We start from the raw sequence: 19,195 nt of genomic DNA on the forward strand, positions 1-19,195 counted from the left end.
TCCAAATAAGTATTGGGGAGGATACTGGGAAACTGGAACACTTATATGCTGCTAGTGGGAATACAAAGTAGTACAGCCGCTTTGGAAAACAGTCTTGTAATTTCTTCAAAAGTCAAATATATATACTATATAATCCAGCCATTCCACTAAGCATCTACCCAAGAGAAATGAAAACGTATGTTCACACAGACTTTTAAGAAAATGTTAATACCAGCAGTATTAACAGTCCAAAATGGAAAACAATTCAAACATCTTTAACTTGGTGAATAAATAAAATGTGATTGTTTCCACACATTAGAATATTTATCAGCAGTAAAAATAAAGGAAAGAACTGCAACACCCACTACAATAGTGATAAACGTCAAAAGCATTACGATATGCCAAAGACTGCATATTATAGGAGTTCATTTATATGACATTTGGGAAAAGATTTACTTATTACAGTCAGAAAGCAGATTAGTGGTTGTGTGATGCAGAAGGTGGGAGAAGGGACTGACTGCAAAACAGGAGGGATGAAGGAAGTAGTCTAAAGCTAGACTGTTATGATGCTATGACATGATATGTGAATTTTATGTATATCTCAATAAAGCTTAAAAAAAAAAAAGGAACAGCACAAAAAAACAAAGAATAAGTTGGGACACATACTTAGTTCTCCAAACCATCCATAGACCTTAGGTTAAGAATTTATATATTATTGGGGCACCTGGGTGGTTCAGTCATAAAGTGTCTGCCTTTGGCTCAGGTCATGATCCCAGAGTCCTGGGATCAAGTCCTGCATTGGGTTCCTTTCTCAGCGGGGAGCCTGCTTCTCTCTCTGCCTCTGCCTGCCACTCTTTCTGCTTGTGCTCTCTCTCTCTGACAAATAAACAAATCTTTAAAAAAAAAAAAAAAGAAGAAGAAGAAGAAAAAGTAAAAAATAAGAAAGATGTATAATTTGGGGATATAGTAAGGACAATAAGTTGCATTAAATCTATTATGTGCCTCTATTTCTTGATAACTAATATGAGTTGGTTTTCTTAAGAAGGGGAAAACAGTACTGGTAGGAATTTGGGGAGCCACACTTTTTTTTTTGAAGTATGTATTTTTTCAATGCCTTATGCAACACAGGGCAACCTATTAGCATTTATACCCTAGAACAATGTTCACCAAATACCCCAGTACAGCTGTACCATTGTTACATTATTGAAATACTTCCATATAGGGTAAAAGCAACTGCATTAAGTTAAAAGAGCTTTGGGGTGGGGGAGGGTTCTGATAACACTGTAAATATCTGCTCTAAGGAGTAACAGGGGATCCTAGGACTTGCAAAATTCCTCTGAGGCTTCTTCACTTTAGGTGTATATAAGTTTGCTAGATGCTCTTTTGATGGTTGTTTTGCCTATAAATTGATGTTTATTGTTGAAATTAGAATTCTATCAAACAAAACTTGATATAGAGGAAATAAATATAACATTCAACCCTAAGCAAACAATCTAAGCTACAGATGTGCGATACTAGGTAAGAGAAATGACAGTAAGGTTGTGAAAGTATTTCCCTACTACTGTAACAGTAACCAAAACCTCCATCCTGTTGTCAGTTTGCAGCATCATGGACATTCACAAAGGACTGTACGTGGTCCCCAAGCATCTGTTCATTCGTTCTCACATCAAAGAAGGGTCTTAAAGCCCTGAGTCTAAGCGAAGGAAAAGAAAATCAGGGCAAGAGGTCTCAGATTTTTGGATTGCTTCTGTCTAGACACTGATGACACGAAGGGGCTAGAGAGTTTGATCATGATGTATATAGTAGGAAGACCCAATGGTTAGGAAATACCAAAGATGGTGTTTCTGTGATCGTCACTTACCTATGTCCCCGATTTTAAAACACAAATGAAAAGATGATCCATGATCTATGAAAACTTTATGGGTCTATTACCTTTTCTTTCTGATCCCTCCTCTAAATTCACTGCATCTCCATTCATATTTTATTTCTCTCCTTTAGTACTGTCCACCCCCCAGGTTCCCTTCTGATTCCAACTCCATCTTAAGCAAAGGAGTATGATTTATAAATTCATATGTTAGAGAATGCAAAGCACTGAGTTAAGGGGAAAAAATTATACATAAAAAATGGATTTGCCAAAACTCACCATCAGAGGGCACAACAGTACTGCAATAAACAGCTCCCAAATTCTGCCAAGAGGAGAGCCTCTGGTGCACCTAGAAAATAAAAAAAGACACATCCATGGTCAGGACAGAGCAACAAATGTGTGTATATATGATAGAATAATTTTTTGATTATTTAAGTAATATGTATTCTTTGCAGAAAAGCTTAAAAATATCATTTAAGAAAGTCTCTCACACTCATATAAGATCTTAATAATAATAATGAATATTTTGGTTTGTTTTCAAAATTTTAAGCAAACATATTTATATATACACATATTGCACAATTACTTTTTCACCTACTTTTTAGACACTCGATATTGGTTTTAAGGGCTATCAAGTCTAACTAAACTTTTATGCTTCTTCCTCTTGCTAGCTTTTAGACCTCCATTTCGTTCATAACTAGGTGTTAAGTAGTTCCAGCATGAATTTGCTGCTATTGGGTAGAGATCTAGTCTTTCTGTTCACTACCCCCCCCCTTTTTTTTTTAATTTTAAAAACTTCGTCAGGCAGCTTCACTCCCGGAGTCCCTAATAATTTCCTTCTTCTGAAGGATAAGAATATATTCTTATTATTATTCTTATTCTGAAGGGTAAGAACATATTCTGAATATAAGAAGGAAATCACTTAAAATCTTACTACCTTCTCTAAGAGTAGTGTCATTTTGTAGATTTAGGTCTCGAACTTAGTTTCTCACAATTAAACTAAGTTTTAAAAGGAATACTAAATATGTTCCTGACTTGTCAAATGATTCATTTATTCCTTTGTACCTTTACCTTCCCAGCCACAGACAGTATTAAAGGAAGGCATTAACAACCAAAAAATAATGTCTGCCTCTGAGGCTGATGTAATATTCCACTCCATCAGCCCTAGAAGAAAAATCATTTAGGACTCTATGACAAGACGTAACTTAACACGATCATGATGCATAACAGACTTTATATCCTTCATGTGACTATCAATTCCTGCCTCCTTCCAACTTAAGAAAGCATGCAGAAATATGAGACTGACATTTGCTAAAAATGTAAATACAGTAGTCCCCTCTTACTCACAGGGGCTATGTCCCAAGACCCCATCAGGAGATGCCTGAAACTAGATATAGTACTAAATCCTGTATGTTTTTTCTTATACATACATGCTTAAGATAAAGCTTAATTTATGAATTAGGCTCAAGAGATTAGCAACAATAGCTAATAAAATAGAACTGTAACAATATACTGTAAAAGTTAAGTAAAGGTGGTCTCTCAAAGTATCTTACTGTACTGTGCTCACCCTTCTTGTAATGATGTAAAATGATAAAAACGCTTACATGATGAGATAAAATGAGGTGAATGACGTCAGGATTGTGACCTAGTGTTAAACTACTAATAACCTTCTGACCATATGTCAGAAGGAAGATCATCTGCTTCTGGACTGCTGGTGACTATGGGTAACGAAAGTGAAACTACAGATAAGGGGGGAACTACTGTAATCAATCAAAACTATTAGACTTAGAACATGACACACTAATGTGATTTCGTGCTGGTGAGAACTTTAATATATACAATTACTTTACAGTGACTTCCAGAGGTCCCTGTGGACCAGCAACACAGTTCTCTCCAGAGGTAACTCGTTAAATCTGAATATCCTATCAAAGATGATGATATATATATATATATATATATATATATATATATATATACAAGCTTGTGCATATATATGTATGTATTTGCAGAGGTTTTAAAAAACACAAATGGTAGCATGCTAGAGTTTCATTACTCATCTGGCTTTTTTTTTTTCCTAACTTAACTCACTGTTTTTAGTGACTGAATAAAATTACACTGGTTAAATAAATTTATGGTACATCTTTATGATTGGCTGTTGACAATCATTTATTATTTTAGTACATGATACCGGAATGAAAATTCTTATGTGTAGGCACCAATATCAGAAGATAAAATAGTTCAAATGCCAAGTTAAAGGTACATACACTTTAAATTTTGAAAGCTATTGCCAAACTGTTTTTCATGGAAATTTACATGAATTCACAGACCTGCAGATTATACTCCTATTCACTAAATGAGCATCTGATTCCTAAAACCTCCAAAACAATGTATCATTAAACTTCTTTATTTTGCCAGTGTCAAAGATGAGCAGTTTTCATTTCTTATATTAAAAGTGAAAAAGTGAAAAATTTTACATATTTTTATCTAAGAGTTAATTGTATTTGCTTTTCTATGAACTAAGTATTTATACCCTTTGCCCTTTTTTCAATTTAGTTTTTGGTCTTGGAATATTATTTTGCAGAAATTCTTTAAATATTAAGAAAATAAGCCCTTTGTTAACAACATGCTGTTGCCTGATTACTTTCTTTTAAGCATTTTCCTAGTTATTCTCCAATTCTTGAACTTAGAGTGAGTATGTCTAGTGACACAACACAAATACACAATCCCATTAATTTCAAAGCAGTAGAATAGCACAGGGGTTAAAATCACAGAATTTGTAATCACCTTGCTTGAATTTAGATTCTCATTCAATAACCTACTCCAGCTTCAACTTGGAGCAAGTTCATTAATCTCTTTGAGACTCAGTTTCTTCACTGAAAAATGGACAAAGAGTAATACTGGTACCTACCACATAAACTTGCTGTGAGGAGTAAATGTAATACATGTAAAGTATTTAGAACAATGCCTCTCATAGAGTAACTGCTCAATAAATGTTAACTAGTTTTTTGGGGTTTTTTGTTATGAAATTGAGATATTAACTCTAATTAACATAACAGAAACTGACTTCTATATGATTTTGAGTCTTAATATCCAAAAACCTTGTAAGTCTTTCTATTTAAGTCTGTATTTGAGTCACTGAAAGCATACAGATCTTGTATGTCCCTTTCCCTAATGTAATGCTTCTTGTACTAATTATTATTTGTACTTAATCTTTTTTTTAAATGATTTTATTTATTTATTTGATAGAGATCACAAGTAGTCAGAGAGGCAGGCAGGGAGAGAGGAGGAAGCAGGCTCTCTGCTGAGCAGAGATTCCCAGGACCCTGAGACCCTGACCTGAGCTGAAGGCAGAGGCTTTAACCCACTGAGCCAAACCCAGGCACCCTATTTGTACTATTTGTCCAATATTAAGATCATGACCCCTACATTTGTTTTTAGTTAGTATCTGCCTGTTATGCTTTACCTATCCTCTAATTTTGTTATTCTTTCAAAGTTTGTTTTAGAAATTATTCTAAATAATTTTTTGTGATCTAATGAATGATCCGGGAATCATTCAATAGGGAAATTTAGCCTATTTATATTTATTAATATAATATATACTTAGTCTCCTTTCAGTCATCAAATATTATGCTATAAAATTGTATGCTTTGCTTTTATTACGTGTTCTTTCTTCTTAAAAATAGTTTACTAAATGGTTTGGGCTTGCTTTATTTTAGTTACACATGTATTTCTTCTAATAATATGGAAAGTTTACTTTGGTTTAGTAGTTATTTCAGAGCAAAAGTCTAAGTACTTTTAGCGGTCTTTAAGGCTCAATGTTATCAGATACCCTATTATCTCTCAGACTTCATCTCTTACCCCTCTCTCTCTCAATTACTCTGCTTTAGCCCCTTGAGACTCTGTCCCGTTTGTTGTATGTACCAGCTTTGCTCTTGCTTCATGGCTTCTGCAACAGTTACTATTTCTGATTAAAATATTATTTCTCCAGGTAACTATCAGCTTCCTTCACTTCCTTCAACTGTTTGCTCACATTTTACTTTCTGAGTGAGGCCTACTCTGGCTACCCAATTTAAAATGTTAATCCCAGAAGTTAAGATGCCCAGAGTCGGTGGTGGACCCTAAGTTTGTCTTGTCCCTCAAATACAACTACATAGTTATCAAATCATTCAGACCACCTGAGAAATCAATCAGAGATCTGAAAAAAGAGATGCTGCTAGTCTATAAGTAGAAAAGTGACCACAGTCTGGGAGGTAGGAGGTACAGACTTAAATCTGGTGTGACATCGCTAATTATATGGCGGAGGGGCAGGGGCCTGTTTAAGGAGGCTACTACTGCAAAGTATTAAAAGCAGTGGAGTGCAAATCAGAACTTTTAGAAGTCTGCTATGGCTGGGGGATGGGGTGCATGTCCCTGGCTCAAAGGTGCTCAGGTGGCAAAGTGTGGGAGAATCCCAGGTATGACAGTATGGTTTCAGGTCCTGGGGATCGAAGAACAACAGGGGGTGCCTGAGTGGGGCAGAGTTCCCAGGCATAGGCGTGGGAAAGCAGGCCGAGAATAGCAAGTCTACATGCCAGCTCACTGCTCTGTGTGGCCATAAGTTGCAAACCACTGTACCTGGTGAGACCCCCTCCCCAAGGAATAGCAAGGGTCCATGCCAGAGGAGTCCCCCAAATTCAGAGTTTTTAAACTCAGTCACATGCCTGAGATTTAAAAAAAGCTCAGTCAGAGGCCAGGTGAACAGACTTCCGACAGATACCGGGGAGACGAGTGATTGGATGCTTTTCTGTGAGGGTTCACTGAAGAGTAGGGGTGGTGGTGGAGGTGTACCCAGGGGTGTGCAAATTTTTGTCTCTGGCGCTAGAGAGCAAGAACCTCACCAGGTTTCTGCCTTTTCCAGGATCCTGCCCAGGAAACTGGTCGCACAACGGTACAGTGGTTTGCAACTTATGGCCACACAGAGCAGTGAGCTGGCATGTAGACTTGCAGCCATATTCATCCAGCCCATCAGCACTGAAAGCCCTCAGGGAGCAAAACAGTGCCACCTAGTGGAGTCCAGGGCTGCTTACACTGAGCCCTGAACTCTGAGCACTGGAGGCACTTCTCCACTAGAGCAAGTCCACCTGAGAATCGTGCAACAGGCCCCGCCTCCAGTTTACTGATCAAAGAGGGCTTCAGAACTTCAGCTCTTGGGGAAAAGAGTATGTTTATACCATTCTTGGTATTTTCACTCTTTAGTCTATTAGCATTATACATCCAGTTAATTTTTTCAATTCTTTTCTTGTTCGTTTTATTTTTATGTATACTTTATACGTATATATTTTTGTTTCCTTTCGTTGTATTTATACACACATTTATATATACACATACACATGTTTTTCTTTCTTATTTGGGTATCTAGTTTCTTTTAACTGGCAGACCAAAACACCCAGGATCTAGTTTAGTTTAGTTTTGTTTTCTGTTGTTGTGGTTGTTATTGTTATTTTTTTTCTCTTTCTTTCTTCTTTTCTTTTCTGGACATAATTTAAAGATGTAGAAAATCACCCCAAAAGAAAGAACAGGAGGAAGTACTCATTACCAGGGATTTAATCAATATGGATATGAGTAAGATGTCTGAACTAGAATTTAAAACAACGATTACACAGATACTAGCTGGCTTTGAAAAATGCTTAGAAAACACTAGACAATCACTTATTCTAGAGAAAAAAAGAACTAAAATCTAGTCAAGTCAAAATTAAAAATGCTAAAAAAAATAAATAAAAATGCTATTACCAAGATGCAGTCCCAAGTGGAGGCAATAAAAATGAGGATGAACAATGCTCAGTGATACAGAAGAAAATAAGGAAGCTCAAAAGAGGGAAAGAAGGGGCACCTGGATGGCTCAGTGGGTTAAAGCCTCTGCCTTCGGCTCAGGTCGTGATCCCAGGGTCCTGGGATCGAGCCCCGCATCAGGCTCTCTGCTCAGCCTTTCTCTCTGCCTACTTGTGATCTCTCTTTCTCTGTCCAATAAATAAATAAAATCTTTAAAAAAAAAAAAGAGGGAAAGAAAACTATTAGATCATGAAGGCAGACTTAGGGAACTCAGGAAAATAATATGTATATTAGTATATACATTAGTGTGTGTGTGTGTGTATATGTATAATAGGAAAAAGCAAAATAATATATATATTATAGGAGTCCCAGCTGAGGAGGGGAAAAGGGGCAGAAGGTTTATTTGAATAAATTAAAAAATTTTTAAAGATTTTATTTATTTATTTTAGAAAGAGAGAATTTCAAGCAGACTCCGTGCTGTGCATGGATCCGGACACAAGGCTTGATCCCAGGATCCTGAGATCATGACCTGAGCTGAAACCAAGAGTCAGACACTTAGAATGGGCTACCCAGGTGCCTCTGTTTGAACAAACTATAGCTGAGAACTTCCTTAATCTGGGGAAGGAAACAGACATTCAAATACAAGAGGCAGAGAACTCCCTTCAAAATCAACAAAAATAGGTCAACACCTTGACCCCTATGTTATAGTGAAGCTTGCAAATTACAAAGATAAAGAGAAAATGTTGAAAGTGGCTCAGGACAAGAGATCCTTAACCTACAAGTTTAGACACATAAAGCTAGCGGACCTGTCCACAGAAGCCTGACAGGACAGAAAGGACTGGAATGATATAGCCAATGTGCTAAATGGGAAAAGTATGCAGCCAAGGATACTTTATCCAGCCAGGCTGTCTATTCAGAATGGAAGGAGAGATAAAGAGCATCTAGGACAAACAAAAACTAAAGGAATTTGTGAACACTAAATCAGCCCTGCAAGAAATATTAAAGGGGATTTCTTTGAACACAGAGAGAACCCAAAAGTAACAAAGACTGGAAAAGACTGGAGACAATCTGCTGGAACAGCGACTTTATAGGTAATACAATGGCACTAAATTCTTATCTTTCAATAATTACTGTGAATGTAAATGGAGTAAAAGCTCCAATCAAAAGACATAGGGTATCAGAATGGATAAAAAAATAAGACTCATTGATTTGTTGCTTATGACCCATTTTGGACCCAGAGACACCTCCAGATTTAAAGTGAGGAGGTGGAGAACTATTTAGCAAAACAGACATCAAAAGAAACGTGGGGTGGCAATCCTTATATCAGACAAACTAGATTTTAACTCAAAGACTATAATGTGAGATGAAGAAGGACACTTTATCATAATAAAGGGTTCTATCCAACAAGAAGATCTAACAGTTTTAAATATTTATGCCCCTAACTTTGGAGCAGCCAAATATATAAATGAATTAATAACAAAATTAACGAAACCCATAATGATAATGCAATAATAGTAGGGGATTTAACACTAGGAGCTGGTTCTTTGAGAGAATTAATAAGATTGACAAGCCCCTAGCTAGACTTAGAAAGGACACAAATAAAATCATGAATGAAAGGAGAGCACAACCAACACCAAAGAAATACAATTATAAGAGAATATTACAAGCAATTAATGCCAATAAATTAGGCAAACTAGAAGAAATGTATGCATTCCTAGAAACATATAATCTACCAAAACTGAAACAGGAAGAAATGGAAAACCTAAACAAACCTATAACCAGCAAGGTTTTTGAGTCAGTAATCAAAAATCTCTCAACAAACAAGAGTCCAGGGCCAGATGGCCTCACAGGATAATTCTACCAAATATTTAAAGAAGAATTAATATCTATTCTTCTGAAACTGTTCCAAAAAATAGAAGTGGGAAGAAAAACATCCAAACTCATTCTATGAGACCATAGAATGAGTTTGGATGGTTTTGATCCCCAAACCAGACAAAAACCCCACCAATAAGGAGAATTATAGACCAATATCCCTGATGATCATGGATGCAAAAATTTTCACCGAGAAAGGAGCTAATAGGATCCAACAGTACAATAAAAGGATTATTCACTATGACCAAGTGGAATTTATTACTGGGTTGCAGGGTGGGTCAACATCCACAAATCAATCAATGTGATATACCACATTAATAAAAGAAAGGACAAGAAACTTATGATCCTCTCAATAGAAGCAGAAAAAGCATTTGAAAAAATACAGCATCCTTTCTTGACAAAAACCCTCCACCATGTAGGGATAGAGGGAACATCATTAGAGTCATATATGAAAGATCCACAGTGAATATCATCCTCAGAACAGAATAGAGAACCCAGAAACAGACCCTCAACTCCTTAATTAAATAATCTTTGATAAAGCTGAGAGAATATCCAATGGAAATATCCAATGGAAAAAAGACAGTTGCTTCAACAAATGGTGTTGAGAAAATTGGACAGTCACGTGCAGAAGAATGAAACTGGACCACTTTCTTATACTATGCACAAAAACTGACAGCTTTTCCCCTAAGGTCAGGAATATGGTGGGGATGTCCACTCTTACCACTTTTATTTAACATTACTACTGGAAGTCATAGCCTCAGCAATCAGACAACAAAAAAAGAAATAAAATGTATCCAAGTCGGCAAGGAAGTCAAACTTTCACTCTTCACAAACAACATGATACTCTATGTAGGAAACCAAGAATCCACCAAAAAATGCTAGAACTGATAGAGGAATTCAGCAAAGTCACAGGATATAAAATAAATTCACAGAAATCAGCTGCATAGCTATATATTAACAATGAAGCAGCAGAAAGAGAAATCAAGAACCCCATTTACAATTGCACCAAAACCCCAAGATATTTAGGAATAAACCTAACCAAAAAGGTTAAGTATATGTAATTTTCAGTTACATTGAGGAAGATAAAGAGAAATGGAAAAACATTCCATGTTTATGGATTAAAAGAACAAATATTGTTAAAATGTCTATGCTATCCAAACCAATCTACACATTCAATGCAATCACTATGAAAATACCATCAACATTTTTCACAGATCTGAAAGAAACAATTCTAAAATTTGTATGGAACCAGAAAAGACTCCAAATAGCCAAAGTTATGTTGGAAAAGAAAACCAAAATTGGAGGCATCAAATTCTGGACTTCAAGCTCTATTACAAAGCTGTAATCATCAAGAAAGTATGGCACTGGCACAAAAACGGACACACAGATCAATGGCACAGAATAGAGAACCCAGAAGCAGACCCTCAACTTTATGGTCAAATAATATTCAACAAAGTAGAAAAGAATATCCAATGGAAAAAAGTCTCTTCAACAAATGGTGCTGGGAAAATTGGACAGCCACATGCAGAAGAATGAAACTGGACCACTTTCTTATGCCATACACAAAAATAAACTCAAAATGGATGAAAGACTTAAATATGAGACAGGAATCCATCAAAATCGTAGAGGAGAACACATGCAGCAACCTCTTTGACCTTTGCCGCAGCAACTTCTTGCTAGACATGTCTCCAAAGGCAAAAATGAGCTATTGAGACTTCACCACGATAAAAAGTTTTACACAACAAAGAAACAATCCACAAGGGGCACCTGGTGGCTCAGTCATTAAGTGCCTGCTTTCAGCTCAGGTCATGATCCCAGGGTCCTGGAACTCACCCTGGAACTCCCAGGGATCCCGTACCAGGCTCACTCCTCAGCAGGAAGCCTGCTTCTCCCTCTTCCACTCCCCCTGCTGTGTTCCCTCTTTCATTGTGTCTCTCTCTGTCAAGTAAATAAAATTTAAAAGAAGAAGAAGAAGAAGAGGAGGACGAGGAAGAAACAATCTACGAAACTAAAAGGCAACCTATGGAATAGTAAAAGATATTTGCAGATGACATCACCTAGAGAGCTAGTATCCAAAATCTATAAAGAACTTATCAAAAAAAAAAAAAAAAAAAAAAAAAACGTATCAAGCTCAACACCCCAAAAACCAAAAAATTCAGTCAAGAAAGGTGCAGAAGACATGAACAGACATTTCTTCAAAGAAGATGTACAAATGGCTAACAGGCACATGAAAAAAACGCACAACATCACTTGTCATCAGGGAAATACAAATCAAAACCACAATGAGATACCACCGCACACGGTCAATATGTGATGAGAATGATGAAATTTAGCAACTCAGGAAACAACAGATGTTGGCAAGGATAAGGAGAAAGGGATACTTTCTTATACAGTTGTTGGGAATCCAAACTGGTACAGCAACTCTGAAGAACAGTATGGAGGTTCCTCAAACAGTTAAAAACAGAACTACATTATGACCCAGCGATTGCACTACCAGGTATTTATCCAAAAGATACTAATATAGTGATTTGAAGGGGCACATGCACCCCAATGTTTATAGCAACAATGTCCAAAATAGCCAAAATATGGAAAGAACCTAGATGTCCACTGACAGATGAATGGATAAAGAAGATGTGACATAATGGGGTGCCTGGGTGGCTGAATTGGTAAACTACCTGACTTCGGCTCAGGTCATGATCTCAGTGTCCTGGGATAGAGCCCCATGCCGGGCCCCCCACTCAGCAGGCAGTCTACTTCTCCCTCTGACTCTCCCCTCACTTGTTCTCACTCATATGCTCTCTCTTTAATAAATAAGTAAAATCTTAAAAAAAAAAAAAAAAGATGTGGTACTTACTCAGCCATCAAAAAGAATGAAATCTTGTCATTTGCAACTACGTGGATAGAAGTAGAGGGTATTATGCTAAGTGAAGTAAGTCAGGCAGGGAAACACAAACACCATATGATTTCACCCATATGTCGAATTTAACAAACAAGACAGAAGAGCATAGGGGAACGGAAGGAAAAATAAAGTAAGATAAAAACAGAGGGAGGCAAACTATAAGAGACTCTTAACTACAGGAAACAAACTGAGGGTTGCTGGAGGGGAGAGGATGGGGGATGGGATAATTGGGTGGCGGGCATTAAGGAGGGCACTTGATGTAATGAGCACTGGTTACTATATGCAACTGATGAATCACTAAATTCTACCTGAAACTAATACACTATATGTTAACTAAATGGAATTTAAATAAAAATATTTCTTAAATGTCAATCCTAACAACTGGTACACCTGATATAGATAGGTAGATAGATAGATAGAGATTTATACGGCTATGAGAGATATATGGAGATTTATAGAATTCCTGTCTCTATTATGAGCAGTTACGAACTTAATGTAACTATGCCTTTTTTAAAAAGAAGATTTTACTTATTTATTTATTTGAGAGAGAAAGAGAGAGAGAGCGAGCACGGTATTGGGGAAAGGGGCAGAGGGAGTAGGAGAGAGAATCCAAAGCAGATTCCCCGCTGAACATGGAACCTGACATGGGGCTCCATCTCACGACCCAGAGATCATGACCTGAGATGAAATCAAGAGTTGGATGTTTAGTCACTGAGCCACTCAGTTATCCCTAATTATGCCTCTTTTTTTCCTTCCCCTCTACAATACAGTTTAGTTTATATTATGTCTCTTAAGTGCTTATCTACTTATCTATTATTATTTACTTACCTATACACCCCACACTCTGGACTTACTGATTTTAAACATCTTTTGGTAGTGTTATAAAACAGAAGGTTTATACCATTCTGTATCACTTTTGTCCCTCACCCTTCCAACTTTTCTTAGTTATATCAATACTAGCTTGCCAAGGTTTTAAACATTCATATTTGCTCTATAAAACCTAATCTAACCTTCACATTTATTTTAGTCTTAATTTTATGGATCAGTGGACTCTGCTCACTATCAATACTTTAACTATAGTTTCTTCCTTCCGTGTCTTGGTTGTCTGCACTTTATCTTATAAAAGTAGGGCTCATGAGAATAAAATGTCCCTGAAATTTGGCAGGTTAAAAAATGTCTTTGCCTTTATACTGAATTATTATTTGGACTGGCATACTATTCCTTTTTTCTTTTAAGATTTCATTTATTTATTTGAGAGAGGGAGAATGAGCAAGCATGAGAGGGGAAAGATCAGAGGGAGAAGCAGACTCCCTGATGAGCAGTGAGCCCAATGCGGGACTCCATCCCGAGACTCCAGGATCATGACCTGAGCTGAAGGCAGTTGCTCACCCAACTGAGCCACCCGGGCGCCCGGCATACTATTCCTAAATAAATCTTTGAGGAACACATTCAGTAAAGGGTTAGTGTTGAATGCTGCTTTGGAGAAAACTGAGGTCAGATAGTTCTTTTGCAGAGCTGAACTCTCATGGCTTTTTGGGGGATCTGGAACCATAGCTGCCATCTCTCGGAATCCTCTCACACACCTACCTACCCCACCTTCACTGGATCTGGCAGCATTTCTTCATACATCAGGCTTTAGGATTACAGAAATCCCTCCAATTGTGCTCCAATTGCTTTCTTATTCTCTTTCTTATTTTAAGGTTATTTCAAGAGAAAGGGGAAACTGCTGCCTTTATCAGGCCATTGTTTACTTAAATAGTAACTTTTTATATGAACATTTAAAAATATACAAAGTAGTAAAAAGCACAGTGTAATGAATTTCTTCCATGTACTATCACCTACTTCTATATTTACCAACATTTTACCAAATCTGGTTCATCTATATCCACCTAGCTTATTCCCCACATAATATCTTTTTTTTTTTAAAGATTTTATTTATTCATTTGACAGATGGAGATCACAAGTAGGCAGAGAGGCAGGCAGAGAGAGAGGTAAAAGCAGGCTTCCCGCTGCGCAGAGAGCCCGATGTGGGGCTCAATCCCAGGACCCTGGGATCATGACCTGAGCTGAAGACAGAGGCTTTAACCCACTGAGCCACCCAGGTGCCCCTCCCCACATAATATTTTAAAGGAAGTTCCAACCAGTATATTGCATTACCTGAAATTAATTTCTGTATACATCTACTAGGCCATTTTAAAACAGGAAGTCCTCTTTTCTCTGATTTTAGAGTTATCCTTAACAATAAAAAATGTTTTTGTGGGATAAAGAATTGATTAAACACATGGCTGTTTATAAGTATTATTTGTTAGGTTGCTATAGAACATAGATTGGCAAATGAAACACCTGTTTTTGTAAATACAGTTATACTGGAACACAACTGGAGCCTTTTATTTACTGTCTCTCTATAGTATGTCATCAGTCATGTACTTTCCCAGTACAACGGCAGAGTAGAGTAGTTGGAAATAGAGACTATATGGTCCAGAAAGTCTAAAATATTTACCATCTGGCCCTTCAAGAAAATGTTTCCTGACCCTTGCTGTAGAACGTTACCTCTGTAGTTCTGAGGTAAATCACTTTCCCAAAGTCTTTCCCAGTCATTTCTATAATGACCCTAGTAATTATCAAATATTACTTAGTAAGTATCTACAAACACACATATAGGTCCTTTCCTTTCTTTAAAACCTTCTAATCCCATATAGTCTAATAGGCCAACAGAAATGATTTTGCTCTTGACATTTTTCTTTGAAACATGGCAACAAGAACAACAAACCAAAAAAGATAAAACAAAGGAGAGGACTGTACATGCTCAAGTCCAAAGAGGTACGGCTATTCTAAACGGTCTTTCATGACTCTCCTGGACTGAATATATTTCACTGTTTTAATTGTATATTCTTTTAAAATTTTATTTATTTATTTATTTATTTGAAATAGAGAGAGAGAGATCACAAATAGACAGAGAGGCAGGCAGAGAGAGAGGGGGAAGCAGGCTCCCTGCTGAGCAGAGAGCCTGATGTGAGGCTTGGTCCCAGGACCCTGAGACCATGAGCTGAGCCTAAGGCAGAGGTTTAACCCACTGAGCCACCCAGGTGCCCCTTAATTGTATATTGTTAATAAATCACAAGAAGATAGAAAGCTTTTAATAAATTCTTGGCTGATGCTTAAAGTTAAAAAAAAAAAAAAACTCAAAAAGTTTTAAAAAAGGAAAACATTTAGCCAAATGGCATGTATTTATTCACACATTAAAATTTCATAGGCAGAGATGAAGATTAAGGTTAAGAAAGCAAATATTCAAATGTGCAATAATTGAAAGAATAAATTTGTAGGCACAATCAATGCCAAATGAATAAGGTAATTTGGTGTCAGTACGATTCCTTGAAAAGAAAAAAACAAATTCATACTTCTGGTACAAAATAGTCCACAGGGTGCCTGGGTGGCTCAGGTGGTTGCGCATCAGACTCTTGATTTCAGCTCAGGTCATGATCTCCCCCACTCAGCAGGAAGCCTGATTGAGGATTTCTTGCCCTCTGCCCCTCCTCCTGCTTATGTTCCCCCTCTCCTCCTCCTCTAAATGTATAAATCTTTTTTTAAAAAATAGCCCACATTTTTTTCTTTTGTTCTTTTTTGTTGTTGTTTTGTTCAAGTAATCTCTATTTGAACTCACAACCCCAAGATCAAGAGTTGCATGCTCCCCCAACTGAGCCAGCCAGGTGCCCTAAACAACTGTTCACATCTTTGATAACTAATTTGAGAACTTCTGGGAACAACAGGGACTTGTCGTTAAATATAAAATCTGCTCTGGTATTACAATCATTTCTTAAATCTTAACCCCAGGGAAAGAAAAATGCTAGCATTATCAAATTAGAGTCAGTCTATAAAACACTATAACATAATTTTCCAAAATCATAAAATTCAAGCTAATAAAAAAATTAAACTTTTGTATTATAAAAAGATATTTCATGCCCTCAGAGCAAATGAATAAATTCAAGTCAAAACTTACTTTAAAACTTGACTACTATCAGAAATTTATGCAACTTCCCCTATACTCACCTTTCACTGATCAGAATAGCAAACTCAGCAACTATTTCTGTTAGCAACTTGGGAAGAATGCCAAGTCTAAATAACCTGTCAATAACCCCAAAATATTCATAGCCAGTTAGACACTAAACCATAGGGTTTAAAACAAAAGAAAGGGAGGAAAAAGGAAAGAAAGGAATACAGAAAAGAAAGAAAAAAAGCAGTTCCTTTTTTGCCCAATTCTATTTATTTAAAAAATCTTAGATTAACACTGTAAAACTATTTCAGCTGACCTCAAGCGAGTGTTAAAAAGAAAACCAGAGGCCCAGGATGGCATCACTCAGGCTGAGACCCCAAACCGGGACTTTACATATAGACGTAAGTGCAGTTTCAACTTCCCACAGAAATGTAGTCTTAACCGGTCACCAAAAGTTTTCTAATGGATGCCACTGAATCTGCCAGCAGGGCCCTCTCCATCCCCAAAGAAAGATAAGATACTCTGTAACGATAAGACCCTCTGTTCTTCTCCCTAAGGAATAATCCTTTCCTTTTGCTAATAACTTTCCTGCCCCAGCCTCCTTCTTATAAAAAACTTCCATTTTGTACAACTCCTTGGGGCTCCCCTGGGCTTGTTGGATGGGATGCTGCCTGATGCATGACTTGTTTAATAAAGCCAATTAGATCTTCAAATCTACTCGGCTGAACTTTGATTTTTAACACAAGACAAACCTATAACAGCTTCAGTTACTTGGCATCAGTTTTCCCCACATTCTTAATGTAATACAATTGTTGAAACATCACATCTTTGATAATTTTTCCCACTTCAACTGTATCAATATATTGAAATAAGCACCATGACTCCAAATCCTCGAGATCTGCTGTATGGGAAAACACTGAAAGACTTAGGCCCAGTTCCAGCTTACTATCTTCAATTTCTACCCCTAAGTCTCAGTATCCTTATTTGTTAAATTGACACCAGCAATGACAAAAAATTGACAACTTCACAAAGCTGATTTCATTTAAGGATAAGTGACAATATAAATGTGACAACATTTGAACGACTAATATCCTACCAAAATGTAAGATATTCAAAAATATAAACTCAAAATAATCTTCAATCTCCTTAAAAGACACTTACTGAAAAGAATTTAGTAAGTATAATGTATTGAGAAAGCCACACCTACCTCTAAACAAAAACATACAATATAAATACCTTATGCTAAAGATAGAAAGATAAAGGTAAGGTTTTAAAAGAGAATCTCTTCATAAAAAGAGAGAGAGAACAAATCTCTTCAGGTAGCACCATAAAAAATATTTAAAGGGTTAAGACTACAGATAGGGCCTATTTAATTCTTCTTTCAGTAACTCACCAAGGAAACAAAGTTTCTTAAGCAGTTTAGTGAAGGTGGCATTAATATTTTGTGAGTTAAATTATGTTACAGTTTAATATTAGAAAATTATTTTCTCCTTGAAAATAACAGTTACTATATTTTATTATAATACAGGTAACACTTCCCTGACTAGAATATATTGTTACTTTATAATGGAAGTCAGGATTCAATTTATATACCTTTGATTTCCAAGAGAATTTTTTATCTATAAAACAAGGCAATATAAAGTTTTTCTTTCTTTCTTTCTTCTTCTTTTTTTTTTTTTTGGAGGACCTTTGTTGCATCTGGTCAACATCAATTTTTGATTTAGGATATTAAATCTAGTTCCCAAATTAACAATAAGGTTCTTTAAAAATTAATACTTGTGGGGCGCCTGGGTGGCTCAGTGTGTTAAAGCTTCTGCTTTCCACTCAGGCCATTATCTCAGGGTCCTAGGATCAAGCCCACATCAGGCTCTCTGCTCAGTGGGGAGCCTGCTCCCCCGTCCCACCCCCACCCCACCGCCTGCCTCTCTGCCTACTTGTGATCTCTGTCAAAATTTAAAATCTTAAAAAAAAATAATACTTGTTCACAGATATGGGGAACAAAGGCTCTCTCTCTCTATATATATAGTGACCTTCCTCCAGGAACTCAACTGCCTCTAGGTTAATACTTTGCTAAGGGCAAAAGGCAAGTTTAGTTTAACATTAGCCCAACCTCCATGATCCTTTAAGTCTCCTTTAACATATAAAAATTCCTCTGGAATTTCCCTTATCTCTACCACTCCCCCCCTCAAAGATATCTTAGCAATCATCCTCCAAGCATATGGCCCACTGATTTGTATCTGAAGAGTCTCATGACTAAGGTTTTACTACACAGTAATGGATGACTTTTCCTAACAACAGCAAGCTCCTCAAGGTCCTAGAAACCTTGCTTCTAAATTCCTTAGAGACTTATGCTATCCCTAACCCTCTTCCAACTTCAAAGTACATCATTAGCCACTCCTCATAACCCCAGTGCAGCTCTTTCTGCTCATGGGTCCTGTCCTCGTGCTTTAATAAAACCACCTTTTCGCACGGAAGACACTTCAAGAATTCTTTGTTCACTCCAAACCCCAACAGTTTCATGTTATTCACCATGCTCATAGTGCTTTGAGGATCAAATAATATAACATATGTAAAAGCATACAGGTAAGACCTTAACCATAAAATTCTGCACCACTGCTGATCTACCAATAGATTAAAATAATCAGAGCACTAAAACCTTAACTGTAACTAGCTGTACATCACATCTTTCAACATAATATAAACTGTTGAAGGGTCATTTCTTTTATCCTAATAAACACAAATATTTATCTGTTTAACTGTATCAAGAAATGCTTATTGGGGC

The 19,195-nt window shown here is 36.8% G+C and overlaps 1 protein-coding gene across 4 annotated transcripts in view; it reads right to left on the reverse strand.

Moving 5' to 3' along the window:
* Nucleotides 1–19,195, reverse strand: part of MCU (mitochondrial calcium uniporter) — a 199,168-nt gene that overhangs the window by 37,521 nt on the left and 142,452 nt on the right. For all 4 annotated transcript variants that reach the window (XM_059169974.1, XM_059169976.1, XM_059169975.1 and 1 more), the window contains one exon: nucleotides 2,123–2,192. In XM_059169974.1, the coding sequence (XP_059025957.1) occupies nucleotides 2,123–2,192 (70 nt within the window). The remainder of the gene's footprint in view (nucleotides 1–2,122; nucleotides 2,193–19,195) is intronic.

The sequence above is a fragment of the Mustela lutreola genome, chromosome 4, assembly GCF_030435805.1.
Source record: "Mustela lutreola isolate mMusLut2 chromosome 4, mMusLut2.pri, whole genome shotgun sequence".
NCBI classification, from domain to species: Eukaryota; Metazoa; Chordata; class Mammalia; order Carnivora; family Mustelidae; genus Mustela; species Mustela lutreola.